This window comes from Pseudorca crassidens, chromosome 8 (assembly GCF_039906515.1).
Source record: "Pseudorca crassidens isolate mPseCra1 chromosome 8, mPseCra1.hap1, whole genome shotgun sequence".
Lineage (NCBI taxonomy): Eukaryota > Metazoa > Chordata > Mammalia > Artiodactyla > Delphinidae > Pseudorca > Pseudorca crassidens.
In genome coordinates, this window is record NC_090303.1 from 48,919,114 (window position 1) to 48,939,181 (window position 20,068).

Genomic DNA, 20,068 nt, shown 5'->3' on the forward strand with positions numbered 1-20,068 from the left:
ACTCTAGCTCCCCGCGCTCCCCCGCCCCTCCGGTTTCCACTTCAGGCCACACGAGGAGATGAGGTAGAACTCCGCAGCTTTGGGCAGCAAATCGCCTCCTCTATCGTCCCAGCAACCGGTGGGATCTTGCCGAAGCTGCCAAGAGAACACCAGACCTCAACCCAGGGCTACGGCTCCCGTCTCTGTACTTTGAGCTTTGAAGAATAAAAGAATCCCGCGAGTAAATGTTTCCTTGAACCTCGAGCATAAAGGTAGCTTTGATTCACGCGGATAAAGATGGCCTTGAACCTTTAGGGGCGGCACGGCGGGGCGGCGCGGGACAACGTGACCTTAGCCCAACGCCCGGGCAGCGCACCAGCCCGGGAGTAAACGACGGGCGGGGTGGGCACCACCAGGGGCGGGGCAGGCGCCAGCCCGCAGCGCCTCCGCAGCGCCTGCGCTCGCGCGTCGCGCCCCAAGACCATGGGGAAGCTGGTGGCGCTTACCCTGCTGGGCGCCGGCCTGGCCCTAATCGGGGAGAGGTTAATGACGCTTAGGTGAGTTGGCATCTTGGTGGGAACATCCTCGGCTCCTATTCTCTTCTTCCAAGTTAGGTTAAGGGCTGCCCGGTGCCGCCTTCCTATAGCGGGTAAGAATGAGCAGTTTGGGACCCCATTCCTCAATCCCACCTAGCAAACTGTCCCTTGAGAAGCGCACATAGAGTGAGCTGACTTCTTGCCTTTCCTAAGATGGTGGGGCAGAAATGCCGCCCCGCACCCGCCCCTTTCCCAGGTCGCCTTTAGCATTCAGCTCCTGAACAAACTAACTCTTTTGGAAGCGCTGAACTTGGGGTAGGGAGCCAGGCTATAAGCTGGATGTTTTTTGGCTGACTCAGAGGTTGCCCAAGGCAAGTTCCACACTGAGGAGTACTGGGTTACCAACTCATCCCAGACTAAAAGAGCTAGGTGGACGGCAGGGAAATGAGCCAAAACCTGCAGGGGGAGCCTGGCATTTTGTAGGTATCTGACCTTTTGAGTTGGAAGATCTCCTGGTGATAGCCATCCCAGAAATATCTCAGGAAAAGTTAATACTGGGCTGGTAAGAAGAAACGTTAGGTGATGATGTGCATTTCTGAGTGGATCTATTAGCCTCTACTTGCCTTCAATTGTCTTTGGGTTGTTTTTATTTATTTCTTTAAGTAGAAACTGGTTGTCTCCTCAGAGGTTCACGTCTAGAATCTACTGAGGAGCCTAATGCCTTTTTTTTCCCCCTCTTAATTTACTTATTTATTTATTTATTTTTGGCTGCGTTGGGTCTTCGCGCTGCTGCGCGGGCTTTCTCTAGTTGCGGAGAGCAGGGACTACTGTTTGTTGCTGTGTGCAGGCTTCTCCTTGTGGTGGCTTCTCTTGTTGCAGAGCAACGGGCTCTAGGCACGCCAGCTTCAGTAGTTATGGCACGCAGGCTCAGTAGTTGTGGCTCACGGGCTCTAGAGCGCAGGCTCAGTAGCTGTGGCGCAGGGTCTTAGTTGCTCTGCGGCATGTGGGATCTTCCCTGACCAGGGCTCGAACCCCCGTGCCCTGCATCGGCAGGCGGATTCTTAACCACTGCGCCACCAGGGAATTCCCGAGCCTAATGATAATACTTTCTAGTTCAGCTTGAAAGAGTTTATTGTTACATTTGCTCCCAATGCACCCAAGTGACAGAATCATAAAAAAAAAAAAAATTATAAAGCTGATCTAAGGAGTATTTTTTTTAAAGTGACAGTAGGATAAGTCTAAGTGTAGAGTCTTCTTGAATACAATTTAATAAAAATGTAAAATTATTCCTGGTGTTTAGAAGAATGTTTCCCTGTGGAAACAAAAACACTATTCAGAAATAGTTTGGCCAATTGTTTAAACTGTGGTCAGTTTAATGAATTTAAATACTTGCAAAGTAAATTAGCGTAAAAATTTAAAAGTAATAAAGTTAAAGCAAAAGTTACAGGGTTTAGCTATTAAAATACCCTGTTGAATTTGGGAAAACAGTAGGGGGCACTGGGATCAAAAGGCAAAACTATAGGGGGTTAAGGGAACCAAAGTGCAGATTTATAATAGGCAATACTTTAGCACATTAAATAATATTATTTTGTGCATTTAAATTAATAATATTTATTTACTATTAAATAAGTAATATAGGCACATTACCCAGATAATGTCCACATTATGTAAATAAATAAAAGGAGATGTTTACTTATTTGTGATATCATCCATAAATGATGAGAAAGAGAGTTAATGCATATGAAGGTGATTAAAGACCATGTTTAGACATTGATTTTGGATGTTGTGCATTGACCTCCAATGTTTTTATCTTCTACAGAGAAAGAACTAATGCATATCGAGAAGTGGAGCCAGTAGAACCCCAGAACTGCCACCTTATTGAGGGACTTGGTATGTATGTGACAGTACAATTTCTTGGTACCATCCACCTGACAAAGGCTGCCAGCTAATTTAATTTGCTGCTACTACTTAAACCCTCCTATTGAGCTTTCAGCCTCATCAGCTGTACCCAAGCTACCTCATCCCACATCTCCAAGAGGTCTCCTAAATGTCAAAATCTGTGGCTTTTTCTCAGTCCTCTTTCTTACTGATATCTCTCAGTCATTTGAAAAATGTTATTGACTACTCTTTGGTTGGTCCCTCGCTGAACTGTGCTCCTGTCCCTTCTGTGAAATTTCACTTCCTTCTCTGTCTTCTTCTGTTGCCTTTCTCACTTCTTTTTTTTCTTCTCCCCTCTCCTTGATGATATTCCTAACTTCAAGTGTCACTTCCTTCAAAATTTATCTGCAAGTACTAAGAGGAATATGACTTAGCCCTTATTCTCAAGAACCTCACAACCGACTGAGTTTTTTTTTTTTAATTAATTGAAAATCCATAGCTGGATCCCTAATCACTCAAACTGCAGGCCTTCTTTTCCCGTCTGAAATCTGCTTTACCTTTCTGTCATTTCCTCCCTCATGCCCCCACCTATAACCAGCTCTTCTCTAGACTTCTCCTAAGCATGGTACCCGCATTGTCAAAGAGACTCAGTTCAAAATTTAGCAACCATTTGTTGTCCCCTCATCGCTCACTGTTTCACGTGAGATATGTTGGCCTCTCCTGGGCTGCCACACAGAGCTGATCTCATTTACTCCTTACTGCCTCAACTGCTTCTTCTGGCTCCAAGTCTTTCACTGTCCCTGACAATACTACTAGAAAAACAAAATTCTAGCTAGATTCTGTTCACCGTTCTGGGAATGTGTTCTTTCATTTTCTCACCTTTGGTCATGAAATTACCCCCAATGATTTCTTCATCTCTGCTGGCTGAAATCAGCTGGGAACTCCTCTCGTACCTCTGAACTCTCACAGCACTCTGAAACTCTGATTCACTTGTGACACCTACTAAATGCTTTATTTTAGAGCCAGCAGTGTTCTTTCTTTCTCTCACAATCAGACTGTAAACCTCCTAGGGTCAGGGACTGTGATTTATTTCAGTATGTGACAGGATGAAAGCATAGTTTATTGTGACATAAGAGATATATATATATATAATATATCATATAGCTCTCCAAGATATGTTACTAATATATATATGTATATATTTTTTCTGATATACATATATATATATCAGAAAAAATAAGAGCCCTTTTGATTTTAGTTTTCTGTCTTTTTTCCCTCTCAGCTTCTAAAAAAGGAAGAGAAGTAGCCTGGTCCTTGTGCTCACTGGTCTTAGATGAGGTCTGTGCTGCCAGCTAGAAAGCAGAATGAACTGATGACAAACTACTTCCTGAGTTTGGTTTTTAAAAACCTGAGCTCCTTCAAGGGATTCTGATGGAGATGGGAGAAGAATATGTGGGTTTTCTGAATAACAGGGACCTTTGCCCCATTCTGGGGGAAGATCAAGACCTAGGAAGGAATGGTTAGAAAGTATCTTTAGGGAGGCTGGATCCTTTATACCGTGTGTCACAGCCCGAGCAAAGGTTATATGCGCACACACGCAGGACGTGGAAGTGGCAAAATTGTCTAAGTTAAAGGGACCACATGGGCTTGGCAGTGAGTAATTCAGTGGTGACTAGCGTAGAATAAAGGCCAGATGGACTTTCCCAAATATTCAGCTTCGTTTTAAAATTCACCACCTATGGTATCAGCACAACCCTGGCAGAGAGACTCAGGTTGAATTTCCCTCCAATTTAGTGGAACGTGGGCTCAGGGTCAGATTTAATTTTATTTAAAAAATAAGGAAATATAACATTTAATCATTTGTTCACTGTCTTGTGGAGTAATATTCATATTGACTACACATATATCTCTCAAAAGATAAGAGCCCTGCCAAGTAATTTAGAGGGGTAATTAGACTAGATCATTTCTAATATCTAGTCCAACTCTCAGATTGCCTGATTCAAACAGACTTGAGAAGTTAAAACTAGAGCAGAAGAAAAAACTGTCATTTCACTTCTCATGTCTGTTGGCATGTGTACATTTTATATTTGTAGAACTAAACAAGTGAGAATGATCATCGGTCATTTGTCAGTAGGACAATATTGCTATATATCTAAAAATAATAATACTGCCTTATCAAAGGCCTAGTGTCTATGAGCTTTCTGCTGAGTCCTTTGGAAACGTTTACATCATCCTCACAACCACCCTATAAGGTGGGTGCTGCCATCTGTCTTTGTAGATTAGGAAACTGACACCCAGAAGAATGAAGTTACTTGCCCAGTGGTCCAGAACTAGAGGGTGACAGGCCTAGATTATGAGTCAGAGCAGTTTTCTTCTATGCCTTTGTACTCTCTGTTGTGTAACACTGCCTTTCTTATCTACTGACAGCACATTTTTATTATGAAGCTTCAGGGAAGTATGATAGCAGCAGAAAACAGAAAATCTGAGGTGCAAAAAGGTGAAATATTAATAAATAGAGCTGACCGAGACAAGGCAGGCTAGATATTGAAATAAACCTCACTAATAAGATAATACTCGCAAGACCCAACTATTCCAGAGTGAAAGCTTTATGAAACAATGGAAAACACTAAAGGATTGAAGGCAGGGTGTGGTAGGTAGGCAGTAACAGAGCTGGGGAAAAATTCTGATTTGTGTTTTCTTCAAGACCTAGAGTTTTGTGGTTAATTTTATTGGTGAACAAACTTTTCCTTTTTTTGTTTTCCTTCCCCAGTATTCTTTCTGGGAAGAAAGGTTGAAAGGTGAAATAATTCTAACCTCCAAAAACCATACCTCAAAGATCTTTTTGTGTTAAGTTCATCCTTTTTCCAAGGCTTTGAGGCTCAAGGATTGTCTTAACTAAGAAGTCCTTTGGTTAATCAAAGCTGCACTTGAAATATGAATAGCTTTATCAGCTTGCCCTTGGCAGGATTATCAAGTAGACAGACAGCCATTGTATGTGGTGTCTTCCTATCTTCCCCTTCATCTCTTTTCCCTCCTATAGCTTCCAGCTTCTCCAAGATATGTTTCTACTCCACGGTAGGTTCCATTTGTTTTCTTAGCTGGCTTTCAGAACCTTCTCTCCAAGATGTGAAATGAGCATAATATTACTTGATAGTAATTTGGTGTGACATTCTTTCAGGATGTCTGTAGAGAACTATTGGAGGCCAAAGAAATGAAGTTATGCCAACTAATAGGGTTGACAGATTAAAAGGCAGTAGATGCCTATTTGTAAGCCTTGTTTTAGACTTGGCAGTGGGGTTTTAAGTAAGATTAGTTGTGCACAGGTTAACGAGTATGTGGAGGGGACTCAGGGGCGGGTTCCTGGGGACTCTTACTCCCACAGGTGCCACTGTTTCTGAGATGCATTCGGCCATCATGCAGATGCAGTGTAGGTGGGGGAGGAGGGCAAAGGAGGGTCAGGAGTAAAGTACAGTCAGCTACTAATTCTTTTCCACATCTGAGTGCAAAGCACCAGCTTCCCTATCCTCTGGGTAGAGCAAGTAAAGACAAGCATAGTCCCTTTGGAAAATGCCCACTCCTATTGCAGGTGAATTACTGAAGTGGTTAATGCTATCATGGGAGATATGCGACATGGTGTATGGAAGATAAAAAGACCAAACCAGAGAGTATACAACTCAGGACATCTTCTACTCAGAACTTAACACACACTTGTCAATAATTTAACCTCAAGACAAGACAAAGTTCAAGAAACTAAAGCAGTGTATAATTTTTAGTCAGCATACCAGCTTTTACTGAAAGCTTTTACAGTGAAAAGGCAGGTATTATATTGGGTGCAAGCATACCGTACTGAATAAAACCTGGTCCTTGTTTCCAGGAAGCTTACTTTCTAGTAGGACATTAACACATGCAGGAGGTCGCAGCCCAAGTGTGGAAACTGTCATGGTGGATGCAGTCACAGGTGACTGTATTAGTACATAAAATGGATGCTGAAGCCAAGAGAGGTTGAAAAGCCCGAGAAGGTAGCATCCAACTCATCTTTAAGAGCCCGTGATACTCAGCCCAGTGGAGGTGAGGGTGGTGTGGGAAAGGTGTGGGTTGCCAAGAAGCACGAAGCAGCATGTGCTCAGGCATGTAGGTGAGTAAGTCTGGCACATTTTAGGAACTGCCGACAGAAGTACTGCAGCACACCTGGAATGGAGAGTGAAGAGTGGGAGCCACAAGAATTGAGACCAGAGCCTCAATTCTGTGGAGAATTGGGGATGTATACTGCCAGCCCTAGTGGACCATTGGTGGGTTTTAAGCAGGGGCATAACAAGGTCAACTTTGCAATTTAAAAAGATGACTGTCAACAGTGCAGAGAACGGTTGTAGGGGAGCAAAGCTGACCCATTTGGAAGCTATTATAGAAATCCAGGAGGGAGTTCTAGAGCTTGAAAGCCTTGTGATTAGTTAGATTGGGGGAGTAAGGAAAAGGAAAGCATCAAAGATAACCCCAAGGTTCCTACTTTGTGTACTTGGGGGATAGAAGTGTCATCCACGGAAATTGAAATGTAGAAAATGGAGCAGATTCAAGAGGGAAATTTCCAGGTCAGTTTGAGACATGTTGAGTATGAGAAATGAAAAGGCCAGGTAGAAATGTCTAATATACAGGTGAATACAGAGGCCTGGAAATTGGGCTTGATTTAGAGATTGGAGAATCAAGAGCATGTGAGTGGAAGCTGAAGCCATGGGGCTAGAGTCAATGATGCAGGTAGGATGAGTACTCTGCCCCTAGAAACAGCCAAGGGCAGGTAGAGCCTGGGGAGTATCCACATCCAGGATGGAGGTGGGAAGGAGCTCGGGCAAAAGGAAACCAAGAAGTGATTGTTTAGAGAAAAAAAAAGTGAGAGAAAAAAGTTTGTTCAAAAACTAACCCACCCATATTCAACATGATTTTTAAAATTGCTTTATTCATTTTGCTGGATTCTCCCAAAGTCTATTTTACTCCATGTAGAAAAAGCACTAAATCTTTCAGGCCATCAAAATACCATATATAGGTAAATCTTGATTAACTGGACTGCTTAGAAAATGGAAAGCTCTGATTAATGTAATTATTAGGTTACTGGTTGGGGATTAGTTTCAACCTTCAGCATAATCAATATAATTAAATCTCTGTCCTCCAATTTTCAGTGCCTATTGTTTATTATGCTGTTGATTCAAATGTGCATTTTCTTTGGCTTTGTTCCACTTTTCTTTCCCCTGTTCTCCTCTATCCTCTCTCAATTGCCTTTTGACACACTAATAACCCATTACCTTAGGTAACCATTTTCCCATGTATTCCATTTACTATAGCTGTGCAACAAACTACCCCAAAACTTAGGGACTTGAAAGGACAATAGGACTTCCCTGGTGGCACAGTGGTTAAGAATCTCCTTGCAGGGGACATGGGTTCGATCCCTGGTCCGGGAAGATCCCACATGCTGCAGAGCAACTAAGCCTGTGCACCACAACTACAGATCCTGCTCTCTAGAGCCAGCGTGCCACAACTACTGAGCCCACGTGCTGCAAGTACCGAAGCCCTCGCGCCTAGAGCCCGTGCTCTGCAATAAGAGAAGCCTCTGCAATGAGAAGCCCATGCACCACAACGAAGAGTAGCCCCCGCTAGCTGCAACTAGAGAAAGCCCATGCACAGTGACAAGACCCAACGCAGCCAAAATAAATAAATACCCTGTTTTTTTTAAAAAATAAAAAGGCAATAGTTATTTTGCTTCTGAGTTTGCAGTTTGGGCAGGGCTTAGTGGAGACAGCTCATCTCTGTTCCATTTGCGTCAGCTACGGTGACTGAAAGGCTGGGAACTGAAGTCATCTGAGACTCCTCCAGACCTCTCTCTGCACTGTGTGGTCTCTCCACAGTCTCTCTTCTGTAGCTTTAAAATACCAGACTTCTTATTTTTAGGTTCAGGGGTCCCAAAGTACATGCCTTGAGAGAGAGAGAAAGCAGTGGCAGGTTTGGTTATGACTTTACCTTGTATGTCAGGTGGCATCACTTCCTCTTCATTCTGTTTGTCAAAGCAGTTAGGAAGGTCTACCCAGGTTCAAGCAGAGAGGATACAGATGTAGCCTCTTAATGGAAGAGTATGAACATCACATTTTAAGACGAGCATGTGGGGAGTGGTTCAAGATGGCAGAGTAGAAGGACGTGTGCGCACTCCCTCCTGCAAGAGCACAGGAATCACAACTAACTGCTGAGCAATCATCCACAGGAAGACATGGGAACTCACCAAAAAAGATACCCCACATCCAAAGACAAAGAAGAAGCCACAGTGAGATGGTAGGAGGGGCGCAATCACAGTAAAATCAAATCCCATAACTGATGGGTGGGTGACTCACAAACTGGAGAACACTTATACCACAGAAATCCACCCACTGGAGTGAAGGTTCTAAGCCCCACATCAGGCTTCCCAACCTGGAGCTCCGGCAATGGGAGGAGGAATTCCCAGAGAATCAGACTTTGAAGGCTAGCAGGATTTGATTGAAGGACTTTGACAGGACTGGGGGAAATAGAGACTCCACTCTTAGAAGGCACACACAAAGTAGTGTGTGCATCAGAGCCCAGGAGGAAGGAATAGTGACCCCATAGGAGACTGAACCAGACCTACCTGCTAGTGTTGGAGGGTCTCCTACAGAGGTTGGGGTGGCTGTGGCTCACCACGGGGACAAGGACCCTGGCAGCAGAAGTTCTGGGAAGTACTCTTTGGTGTGAGGCCTCCCAGAGTCCACCATTAGCCCCACCAAAGAGCCTGTAGGCTCCACTGCTGGGTCGCCTGAGGCCAAACAACCAACAGGGAGGGAACTCAGCCCCACCCATCAGCAGACAAGCGGATTAAAGTTTTACTGAGCTCTGCCAACCAGAGCAACACCCAGCTCTACCCACCACCAGTCCCTCCCATCAGGAAACTTCCACAAGCCTCTTAGATAGCCTAATCCACCAGAGGGCAGACAGCAGAAGCAAGAACTACAATCCTGCAACCTGTGGAACAAAAACCACATTCACAGAAAGATAGAAAAAATGAAAAGGAGAGGACTATGTACCACATGAAGGAACAAGATAAAACCCCAGAAAAACAACTAAATGAAGCAGAGATAGGCAAACTTCCAGAAAAAGAATTCAGAATAATGATAGTGAACATTATCCAGGATCTCGGGAAAGAATGGAGGCAAAGGTCAAGAAGATACAAGAAATGTTTAACAAAGACCTAGAAGAATTAAAGAACAAACAAACAGAGATGAACAATACAATAACTGAAATGAAAAATACCCTAGAAGGAATCAATAGCAGAATAACTGAGGCAGAAGAACGGAGAAGTGACCTGGAAGACAGAATGGTGGAAATCACTACCATGAAACAAAATAAAGAAAAAAGAATGAAAAGAAATGAAGACAGCCTAAGAGACCTCTGAAACAGCATTAAATGCACCAACATTCACATTATAGGGGTCCCAAAGGAGAAGAGAGACAGAAAGGACCCCAGAAAATATTTGAAGAGATTATAGTCCAAAACGTCCCTAACATGGGAAAGGAAATAGCCACCCAAGTCCAGGAAGTGCAGAGAGTTCCAGGCAGGATAAACCCAAGGAGAAACACACTGAGACACATAGTAATCAAATTGACAAAAATTAAAGACAAAGAAAAATTATTCAAAGCAACAAGGGAAAAATGACAACATACAATGGAACGCCCATAACGTTAACAGCTGATTTCTCAGCAGAAACTTTACAAACCAGAAGGAAGTGGCATGATATATTTAAAGTGATGAAAGGGAAGAAACTGCAACCAGGATTACTCTACCTGGCAAGGATCTCATTCAGATTTGATGGAGAAATCAAAAGCTTTACAGACAAGCAAAAGTTAAGAGAATTCAGCACCACCAAACCAGCTCTATAGCAGATGCTAAAGGAACTTCTCTAAGTGGGAAACACAAGAGAAGAAAAGGAGCTACAAAAACAAACCCAAAACAATTAAGAGAATGGTAATAGGAACATACATATCAATCATTACCTTAAACATGAATGGATTAAATGCTCCAACCAAAAGGCACAGGCTTGCTGAATGGGTAAAAAAACAAGACCCATATATATGCTGTCTACAAGAGACCCACTTGAGACCTAGGGACACATACAGACTGAAAGTGAGGGGATGGAAAAAGATATTCCATGCAAATGGAAACCAAAAGAAAGCTGGAGTAGCAATTCTCGTATCAGAAAAAATAGACTTTAAAATAAAGACTATTACAGGAGACAAAGAAGGACACTACATAATGATCAAGGGATCAATCCAAGAAGACAATATAACAATTGTAAATATTTATGCACCCAACATAGGAGCACCACAATACATAAGGCAAATGCTAACAGCTATAAAAGAGGAAATCGACAGTAACACAATAATAGTGGGGGACTTTTAACACCTCAGTTACACTAATGGACAGATCATACAGACACAAAATTAAGGAAACACAAGCTTTAAATGACACAATAGACCAGATAGATTTAATTGATATTTATAGGACATTCCATCTGAAAACAGCAGATTACACTTTCTTCTCAAGTGCACATGGAACATTCTCCAGGATAGATCACATCTTGGGTCACAAATCAAGAGTCGGTAAATTTAAGAAAATGTAAACCATATCAAGCATCTTTTCCGACCACAATGCTTGAAAGATTAGAAATCAATTACAGGGGAAAAAAAATGTAAAAAACACAAACACATGGAGGTTAAACACTACATTACTAAATAACCAAGAGATCACTGAAGAAATCAAAGAAGAAATCAAAAAATACCTACAGACAAATGACAATGAAAACACAACAATCCAAACCCCATGGGATGCAGCAAAATCAGTTCTAAGAGGGAAGTTTATAGCAATACAATCCTACCTCAAGAAACAAGAAAAATCTCAAATAAACAATCTAAACTTACACCTAAAGGAACTAGAGAAAGAACAAGCAAAACCCAAATAGTAGAAGGAAAGAAATCATAAATATCAGAGCAGAAATAAATGAAATAGAAACAAACAAAACAATAGCAAAGATCAATAAAACTAAAAGCTGGTTCTCTGAGAAGATAAACAAAATTGATAAACCTTTAGCCAGACTCATCAAGAAAAAGAGGGAGAGGACTCAAATCAATAAAATTAGAAATTAAAAAGGAGAAGTTACAACAGACACCGCAGAAATACAAAGCATCATAAGAGACTACTACAAGCAACACTATGCCAATAAAATGGACAACCTGGAAGAAATGGACAAATTCTTAAGAAGGTATAACCTTCCAAGACTGAACCAGGAAGAAATAGAAAATATGAACACACCAGTCACAAGTAGTGAAATTGAAACTGTGATTAAAAATCTTCCAACAGGGCTTCCCTGGTGGCGCAGTGGTTGACAGTCCGCCTGCCGATGCAGGGGACACAGGTTCATGCCCCGGTCCAGGAAGATCCCACATGCCACGGAGTGGCTGGGCCCCTGAGCCATGGCTGCTGAGCCTGAGTGTCCGGAGCCTGTGCTCCGCAACGGGAGAGGCCACAACAGTGAGAGACCCACGTACCACAAAAAAAAAAAAAAAGTCTTCCAACAAACAAAACTCCAGGACCAGATGGCTTCACAGGTGAATTCTGTCAGACATTTAGAGAATAGCTAACACCCATCTTTCTCAAAATCTTCCAGAAAATTGCAGAGGCAGAAACACTCCCAAACTCATTGTATGAGGCCACCATCACCCTGATACCAAAATCAGACAAAGATACTACAAAAAAAGAAAATTACAGACCAATATCACTGATGAATATAGATGCAAAAATCCTCAACAAAATACTAGCAAACAGAATCAAACAACACATTAAAATGATCATACACCATGATTAAGTGGGATTTATCCCAGGGATGCAAGGATTCTTCAATATACTCAAATCAACCAGTGTGACACACCATATTAACAAATTAAAGAATAAAAACCATATGATCATCTCAATAGATGCAGAAAAAGCTTTTGAAAAAATTCAACACCGATTTATGATAAAAAAGCTCTCCAGAAAGTGCGCATAGAGGGAACCTACCTTAACATAATCAAGGCCATATATGACAAACCCACAGCAAACATCATTCTCAATGGTGAAAAACTGAAAGCATTTCCTCTAAGATCAGGAACAAGACAAGAATGTCCACTCTCACCACTATTATTCAACATAGTTTTGGAAGTCCTAGCCACAGCAAGCAGAGAAGAAAAAGAAATAAAAGGAATACAAATTGGAAAAGATGACACAAACAGATGGAGAGATATACCGTGTTCTTGGATTGGAAGAATCAACATTGTGAAAATGACTATACTACCCAAAGCAATCTACAGATTCAATGCAATCCCTATCAAATTACCAATGGCATTTTTACAGAATTAGAACAAAAAATCTTAAAATTTGTATCAACAAACAAAAGACCCCTAATAGCCAAAGCAATCTTGAGGGAAAAAAATGGAGCTGGAGGAATCAGACTCCCTGACTTCAGACTATACTACAAAGCTAAAGTAATCAAGACAATACGGTACTGGCACAAAAATAGAAATATAGATCAATGGAACAGGATAGAAGCCCAGAGATAAACCCACACACCTATGGTCAACTAATCTATGACAAAGGAGGCAAGGTTATACAATGGAGAAAAGACAGTCTCTTCAATAAGTAGTGCTGGGAAAACTGGACAGCTACATGTAAAAGAATGAAATTAGAACACTACCTAACACCATACACAAAAATAAACTCAAAATGGATTAAAGACCTAAATATAAGACCAGACACTATAAAACTCTTAGAGGAAAACATAGGAAGAACACTCTTTGACATAAATCACAGCAAGATCTTTTTTGACCCACTTCCTAGAGTAATGGAAATAAAAACAAAAACAAACAAATGGGACCTAATGAAACATAAAAGCTTTTGCACAGCAAAGGAAACTATAAACAAGACGGAAAAACAACCCTCAGAATGGGAGAAAATATTTGCAAACGATTCAATGGACAAAGGATTACTCTCCAAAATATATAAACAGCTCATGCAACTCAATATTAAAAAAACAAGCAACCCAATCTAAAAATGGGCAGAAGACCTAAATAGACATTTCTCCAAAGAAGACATACAGATGGCCAAGAGGCACATGAAAAGCTACTCAACATCACTAATTATTAGAGAAATGCAAATCAAAACTACGATGAGGTATCACCTCACACTGGTTAGAATGGGCATCATCAGAAAATCTACAAACAACAAATGCTGGAGAGGGTGTGGAGAAAAGGGAACCCTCTTGCACTATTAGTGAGAATGTAAATTGATACAGCCACTATGGAGAACAGTATGGAGGTTCCTTAAAAAACTAAAAATAGAATTACCTTATGACCCAGCAATCCCACTATTGGGCATATACCCAAAGAAAACCATAATTCAAAAAGACACATGCACCCCAATGTTCATTGCAGCACTGTTTACAGTAGCCAGGTCATGGAAGCAACCTAAACGCCCATCGACAGACGAATGGATAAAGAAGATATGGTACATATGTACAAAGGAATATTACTCAGCCATAAAAAGGAATGAAATTGGGTCATTTGTAGAGACGTGGATGGACCTAGAGACTGTCATACAGAGTGAAGTAAGTCATATATCGTATATTATTGTGTATATGTGGAATCTAGAAAAATGGTACAGATGAACAGGTTTGCAAGGCAGAAATAGAGACACAGATGTAGAGAACAAACATTTGGACACCACAGGGGTAAAGTGGGGTGGGGGGGTGGTGGTGGTGGGATGAATTGGGAGATTGGGATTGACATATATACACTAATATGTATAAAATAGATATCTAATAAGAACCTGCTGTATAAAAATAAATAAAATAAAATTCAAATTAAAAAAAAGAGCATGTGGCTTTGAGACATCCTGTTTCTACCATATTTGTAAATTACAGTTTACCACACTCAATAACCATTGCCTTCATTTCACACTCAATGCTGCCTGCTTGGGTTCACATTATATGTGGGTCTATCTCTCTACTAGAAGCTACGAGAGCCCCTTTTTCATCCTGTTCTTAGTCATATCTTACTTATCATATGCCTCTTTCCATAGAAAAATGCTCATGACCAGCTCTCAGTGAGAAAAAGATCTGACTAAAATCTTTCAAATTCAATTATTTCCAATAGTTCATCCTAAGATCTATTGGTTTTATAACAGAGAACAGTTACTCAGTAATTTCCCAGTATGATAGGAGAAGGATAGATTTTTCAGGCCTCAACAAGTTGGAGAGGAGAAATACTTGGCAGAAAGGCCTTTAAGAGAGCTTCGCAGTGAGGACTTTCCAAATGTTATCACTTGGTCTGTAGATAAGTATTCTGTGGGGAATAAAGCTGAATCTCTTAGGACATACCCTGAGAGTTTTTGTTTAAAGAATAAATCTAGGATATGAATTTATTTTATAGTTATTTGCTTTTTTTCTCCTGAAAATGGACTTCTAAAAAAAAAAGAATTTAGTATTTCAAGAGTCTGGCTCAGGTTTTAGTGGAGTGTATCATGCCTGTGGCCGTCCTGAAAGTTAATATAGTTTCCCAAGTAAATAGTTAAAAAAGTTAAGGTAGTTTCCAGAAGAAGTTCAAAGTCTTGACTATGTGTGAGATTTACTTTTTAAGCCTTTGTACATGCATCTTTCTGATCCTCTGCTTCTTTTGCAGAAAATGGCTCTGAAGATATCGACATACTTCCTAGGGGGCTGGCTTTTATCTCCAGTGTGAGTATTTTCCATGTCCCTCAGATGCTCATGTCAATAGCTGCATGGACAGTACATTAATGTTGCCGACTACAGCTGCCAGATAGATCCCTACATATTCATCCTGCCCATGGGTAAACTAGTCAACTAAAAAAGCCAAAATGGGATTCCAGAAGGCTAATTAAGATACCACGGAAATGCCAGGCTTGCCTAACCCTTGGTGGGCAGCTCCCTGTGGGCAGTTATATACCCAGTAGTGTCTCAATAAATGTGTATTGAATTCCATTAGATTCCTAGACGAGGCACCAGATTTGCTCAGCTGTTGTTCATCCTCATCATCACCCTATTTGCTGGGCCTCAGCTTCTGGAAATCATCTTCTCACTAATTAGTATTCCTCTCATCATGCCTTCCTATGTTTGGAGCTCAGTAAATGTTTGTGGATTGAACGTTAACCATGTTACTCAATTCAAAATCCTGAGCATTTTCCATCTTGGATACCTTGCCTTTCAAAGAGAAGCTCTTTCAAAGAGGAGTAGGGAAAAACCTGCATTTTATTCTCAATACAACCTTCACAGGTTTGGGATGATGAGGAAGCTATGTGAAGGACTGAATTTCAATAAATTAAAATGTATATGTTGTGAAGATGTTGAAAATTATCATGTACTTATTAAATCAGTTGCATTTGGAACGGGACCTAGGATTTTGAAAAAAGTAGATTGACTACATTTCCAATGTGAATTCTGATTGCTGGAATTGCATGCTCTAATATTCCATTTTGGCCAATAAAATACTACCAAATAACATAAAATTTTTAAATTTATATCTTTTTGGCCAGAAACAGGGCATATAATATAATATAATATTCCTTAATGGCCCCAATTTCTAAATTCTTAAGTATAGTCAGGCTCTCATTTGGATTTTAAATTGCTGCTGCTGGTGGTACATGTGAGGGTGGGAGGGTGGGTGGGAGGGATTTTATTTCTTCAGTTTTCCTCCAAAACCAAAAATAAAACAAAGCTGTCTAGAAAAGCTTTTTCTTTGTTGACTTAAATTACCTATTGTCAATTTAGATTTTCAATGTTATGCCAAATAGACCTTTAAAAATAATTACTTTACAGCTAGGAGATTTCTTTGCTATTAGGAAATAATATTTGTAGTTCCTACTATATGTTTCTTTTCTATTTTCACTAGAACTAAGTGTACTAAATTCTTGCTATTCAGAAAGTAGAGATTTTCATCACAAATAATTCCATGAGAAATGTTAGCTCTTTTTGCAAAATAACAAACAACTCATTCTTATAGGATAAGGATAATGTTCTTTGCTTATTTTTAATCTTTCTGTACTGCAATAAATTGAAGTCCTTGTTCTTGGTTACCTCCTACTGCCCTTTCTTGCCATCCTAGAACATGTTTGGAAGATGCTGATTTAGAGAGTAATTCTGTGCGATAGATATCTTTAGTGTATTTAGAGGTGCCAAGCAGGCTATTGCTTCCTTACCTTGGAACTTGGCATGCTCTTTGCCTGCAAGATTACTCCCTTCTTCAATGTTATTGACTAACTCCTAGTTCTCTATGAGGGCTCATCGTGGTGGCACTTTAATTCCTCAGGAAAATCCCTAACACTCTCTTTCTGGGCAAGGAGGCTCTTTGATGGTCCTACATGTTCCCTGTGGTTAGGGTCTTAGATGCCACACCATATCTGATACACTTGCTTGGTGCTGCCTCCCTGGATTTCAATCCTTTTGAGACCAGGACTTTGGAATGTACATTGCAACACTAGCACCTAACATACCACCTGGCATACACAGGTGCTTGACTACTTACTGAATGTAGGTACTGGTGAATGAGGGCAGTGGAGGAGTTCCATGCCTGTCCACATGTACCTGTAGTCTGTTGGTGGAAATAAGATGTCTGCACATCCAGGTGATTTTCACCATTTTCAGTAGTGAATGGTATCAAAAGAATTGCTTGCAATCACTTGCCACAGATTCTTACCCAACTGCCTTAAACAGAAAACAAGGCAAGTGTGAAGCCATTTCTTAGAAGAGTTTCATTCATCATGATGCTTAATGTAGGCCAAGTTTGTTTGCCATGCCCTATCCTTATTCCCCAATCAAATCATTTCCATTTCCAGACCACCCAGTCCTTCTACTAGCTGTCAGTGCCTTCACATTCCCCCAAGCTCCCACGGTACTTGCTGTGGTGTTCCACCTTGAGCTGCCTTCCTGAGCAATATTCTCTACTGTCAAACCTTTCTTTACGGTGTGGCAGAAAGAGGCTGTACAACTAATGATCTGAGTGATTTAGGCAATTCACTTCTCTGGGCTTAATTTTCCTTAGGTGAAAAAGGGAAGAATTAGATGTCTCTGACTTTTTTCCCCCAGTGTTACTGGACTTGGTGACAAATTGACTATGGAGGGAAGGGTAGACTTGGAGACTCAATTTTCTGGCCTGATGTTGGGGACAGCAGTGATTCCCTTAACAGAGAAGAATAGATACAAATGAGATCAAGGATTCTAGGAGAGATGATTCTGGTTTTGACCATTTGATTTTGAGCTGCCCTTAGGAAGAAGTTGGGATGCAAGCTAGGGCTCCAAAGAGGGGTTCCAGGGAAATGTGCATATTTGAAAATCACTGGTATAGAAGAAATACCTGTAACCTTATAAATAAGAGCTACAAGGGAAGAGTGTAGAATGAGAAGGAAAGAGGGATGGATGAGGACAGAGGAGGAAAGGGCAGGAAAAGAATTTAGACTAGCCCTATACAGTATAAGAGCTAGAACAGGGCAAAGGGACTTGGCAAAGAATTTGATAAGGAAGCAGTAAGCAAAAAGTGAGTCTTCCTTAGGAGATGGGCTCTTGACTGACGATGGCAGATTCGAGCTCTGGAAGCGGAAGTTTGTGGCTAGGGACATGCCGATCTCTCCTCTAGGTGTGGTGACTTAAGGAGAGGGAATGATAGAGGGAATAGACCTTCCACTGATGGGCTTCAGTGGCCAGTATTGTCTGGGGAAAGCTATATTTCCCATAAGATTTAAGCATAGAAGAACTGTTCTAAGAAAAGCTTGAAGATATAGGTGGGGTTGTTTGAAACTGAAGATTGACTACCCCAGGGGTTGGGGGCAGGGAAGGGAGGGACAGTGGAAGGGCCAAGAATAGTATAATTGTAAGTAAGAGTGTGTGTGTGTGTGTGTGTGTGTGTGTGTGTGTGTGTGTGTAAGAAAGGAAGGGGAGAGGGAGAGCAAAGGAGAAGGTAGAGTAGGAAGAAGGAAGAAGGAGGGAGAGAGAGAGAGAAGGAAAGAATTTAAACTGATTATAAGTGGAAATGAGGGTACAAGGAAAGATAGATACAATATTGTTGATGTTGATATACATCAGAGTGATGGGGGAAGGATACAGGGAGGAAGTGGGCTGAGTTTTGTAATTGGTATAGAATAAACCAACCCCAAGTTTTGACACAATGACCTGGGATGCAGCAAAGGCCCAATACATTCAGGATGCCTATTATTGGTTGATAAACACCTGGTTCTTCCAGGAGAAAGAGCCACTGTTCAAGTTACTGGAATGAACTTTTTACAATATTTGGAGAAAAGGATTCACATCCAAATCTTTGGACATATCTGTAGGAACAAAATAGGTCAGAAATAGTGAACTGTATGAAACTGGTTACCCTCTGTTAATTCTTGGCTGATTATTCTCTTTGTCATGACGTAATATAATGGATGTACGATGGGAGCAGTGCAATAGACCCATACATCCCTCTCTCTGCTTTGAGGAGCGTTCATTATATATAGAATAGGACTAGAAAGAACCTTCTCAATTAAATATTTTAATTTCCACATTTTATAAATGAGAAACCTGTAGTACAGGCAGATCAAGGGACTCAAACAAAGTAATACAGCTTAGTCTCTTGCATTATGCTTTTGGGTCTCATTCCTTCTCTATATATTAAAAATTGAACATAGGTTCTTCCCATATTCCCATTTGCAGTGGCTTAGATGACATTGGTAATTCCTCAGATCAGATAATGGCAATACCTGACAGTGTAAAAAATCCCAGAAATCTAAAAGAAATTTAGAGCTTTGAACATTTTTGTTAGGCCTTGAGATTTTCGCTTCCATGTGAAAACGTTGCTTTGATATGTGTATATTTGCATACTTATTCTCTATATTTTAAAGGGATTAAAATATCCAGGCATGCCAAACTTTGCATCAGATGAGCCAGGACAAATCTTCTTGATGGATTTAAATGAGCAAAACCCAAGGGTCCAGGCACTAAACATCAGTGATGGTTTTGACAAAGCATCATTTAATCCACATGGGATCAGTACTTTCATCGACAAAGGTAAAGCTTGAATGCTTAAGAATAAGGGGAAAATGAGGGAAATACAAACCACTCATCCTCAACTCTTCAACATGTATGTGAAAGGAGGGAAGATGCTGTTTTACCATGAAGATGTATATTTATAAGATAATAAATATGTATCAAAACATTTTTTAACATCATGTTAAAGAGGGGGAGACTAGACTGTGGTCACACCCTCTTTCTCCTACTCCCTTTTCTTCTCATCTGACCATCAAAACCAGTTGGGATATTGTTCTCAGAAATCTAACATATAAACTAAAGGCCCTTTGAAAATAATCTCGTGACATTTATAAAGCAACATAAAAGGAAACAATGGATGAATTAGACATTGTTAAAATTAAAAACTTCAAAAGACACCATCAAGGAAGTGAAAAAACAACCTAAAGCATAAGAGAAAAAGATGTGCAAATCAGATATCTGATGAGGCTTATATCCAGAATATATAATTTTTACATCTCAACAACAAAAAGACAAATACCCAGTCAAAAAATGGACAAAGGATCTCAGTATATCTTTCCAAAGAGAT

At 40.7% G+C, this 20,068-nt stretch overlaps 1 protein-coding gene across 1 annotated transcript in view; it reads left to right on the top strand.

Annotated features, from left to right (window-relative positions):
* Nucleotides 1-378: 378 nt before the first annotated feature.
* Nucleotides 379-20,068, top strand: part of LOC137229048 (serum paraoxonase/lactonase 3-like) — a 33,125-nt gene continuing 13,435 nt past the window's right edge. The window contains exons 1-4 of the mRNA XM_067746373.1: nucleotides 379-536; nucleotides 2,335-2,405; nucleotides 15,143-15,198; nucleotides 19,356-19,521. Of these exons, the coding sequence (XP_067602474.1) occupies nucleotides 463-536; nucleotides 2,335-2,405; nucleotides 15,143-15,198; nucleotides 19,356-19,521 (367 nt within the window). The 5' untranslated portion in view covers nucleotides 379-462. The remainder of the gene's footprint in view (nucleotides 537-2,334; nucleotides 2,406-15,142; nucleotides 15,199-19,355; nucleotides 19,522-20,068) is intronic.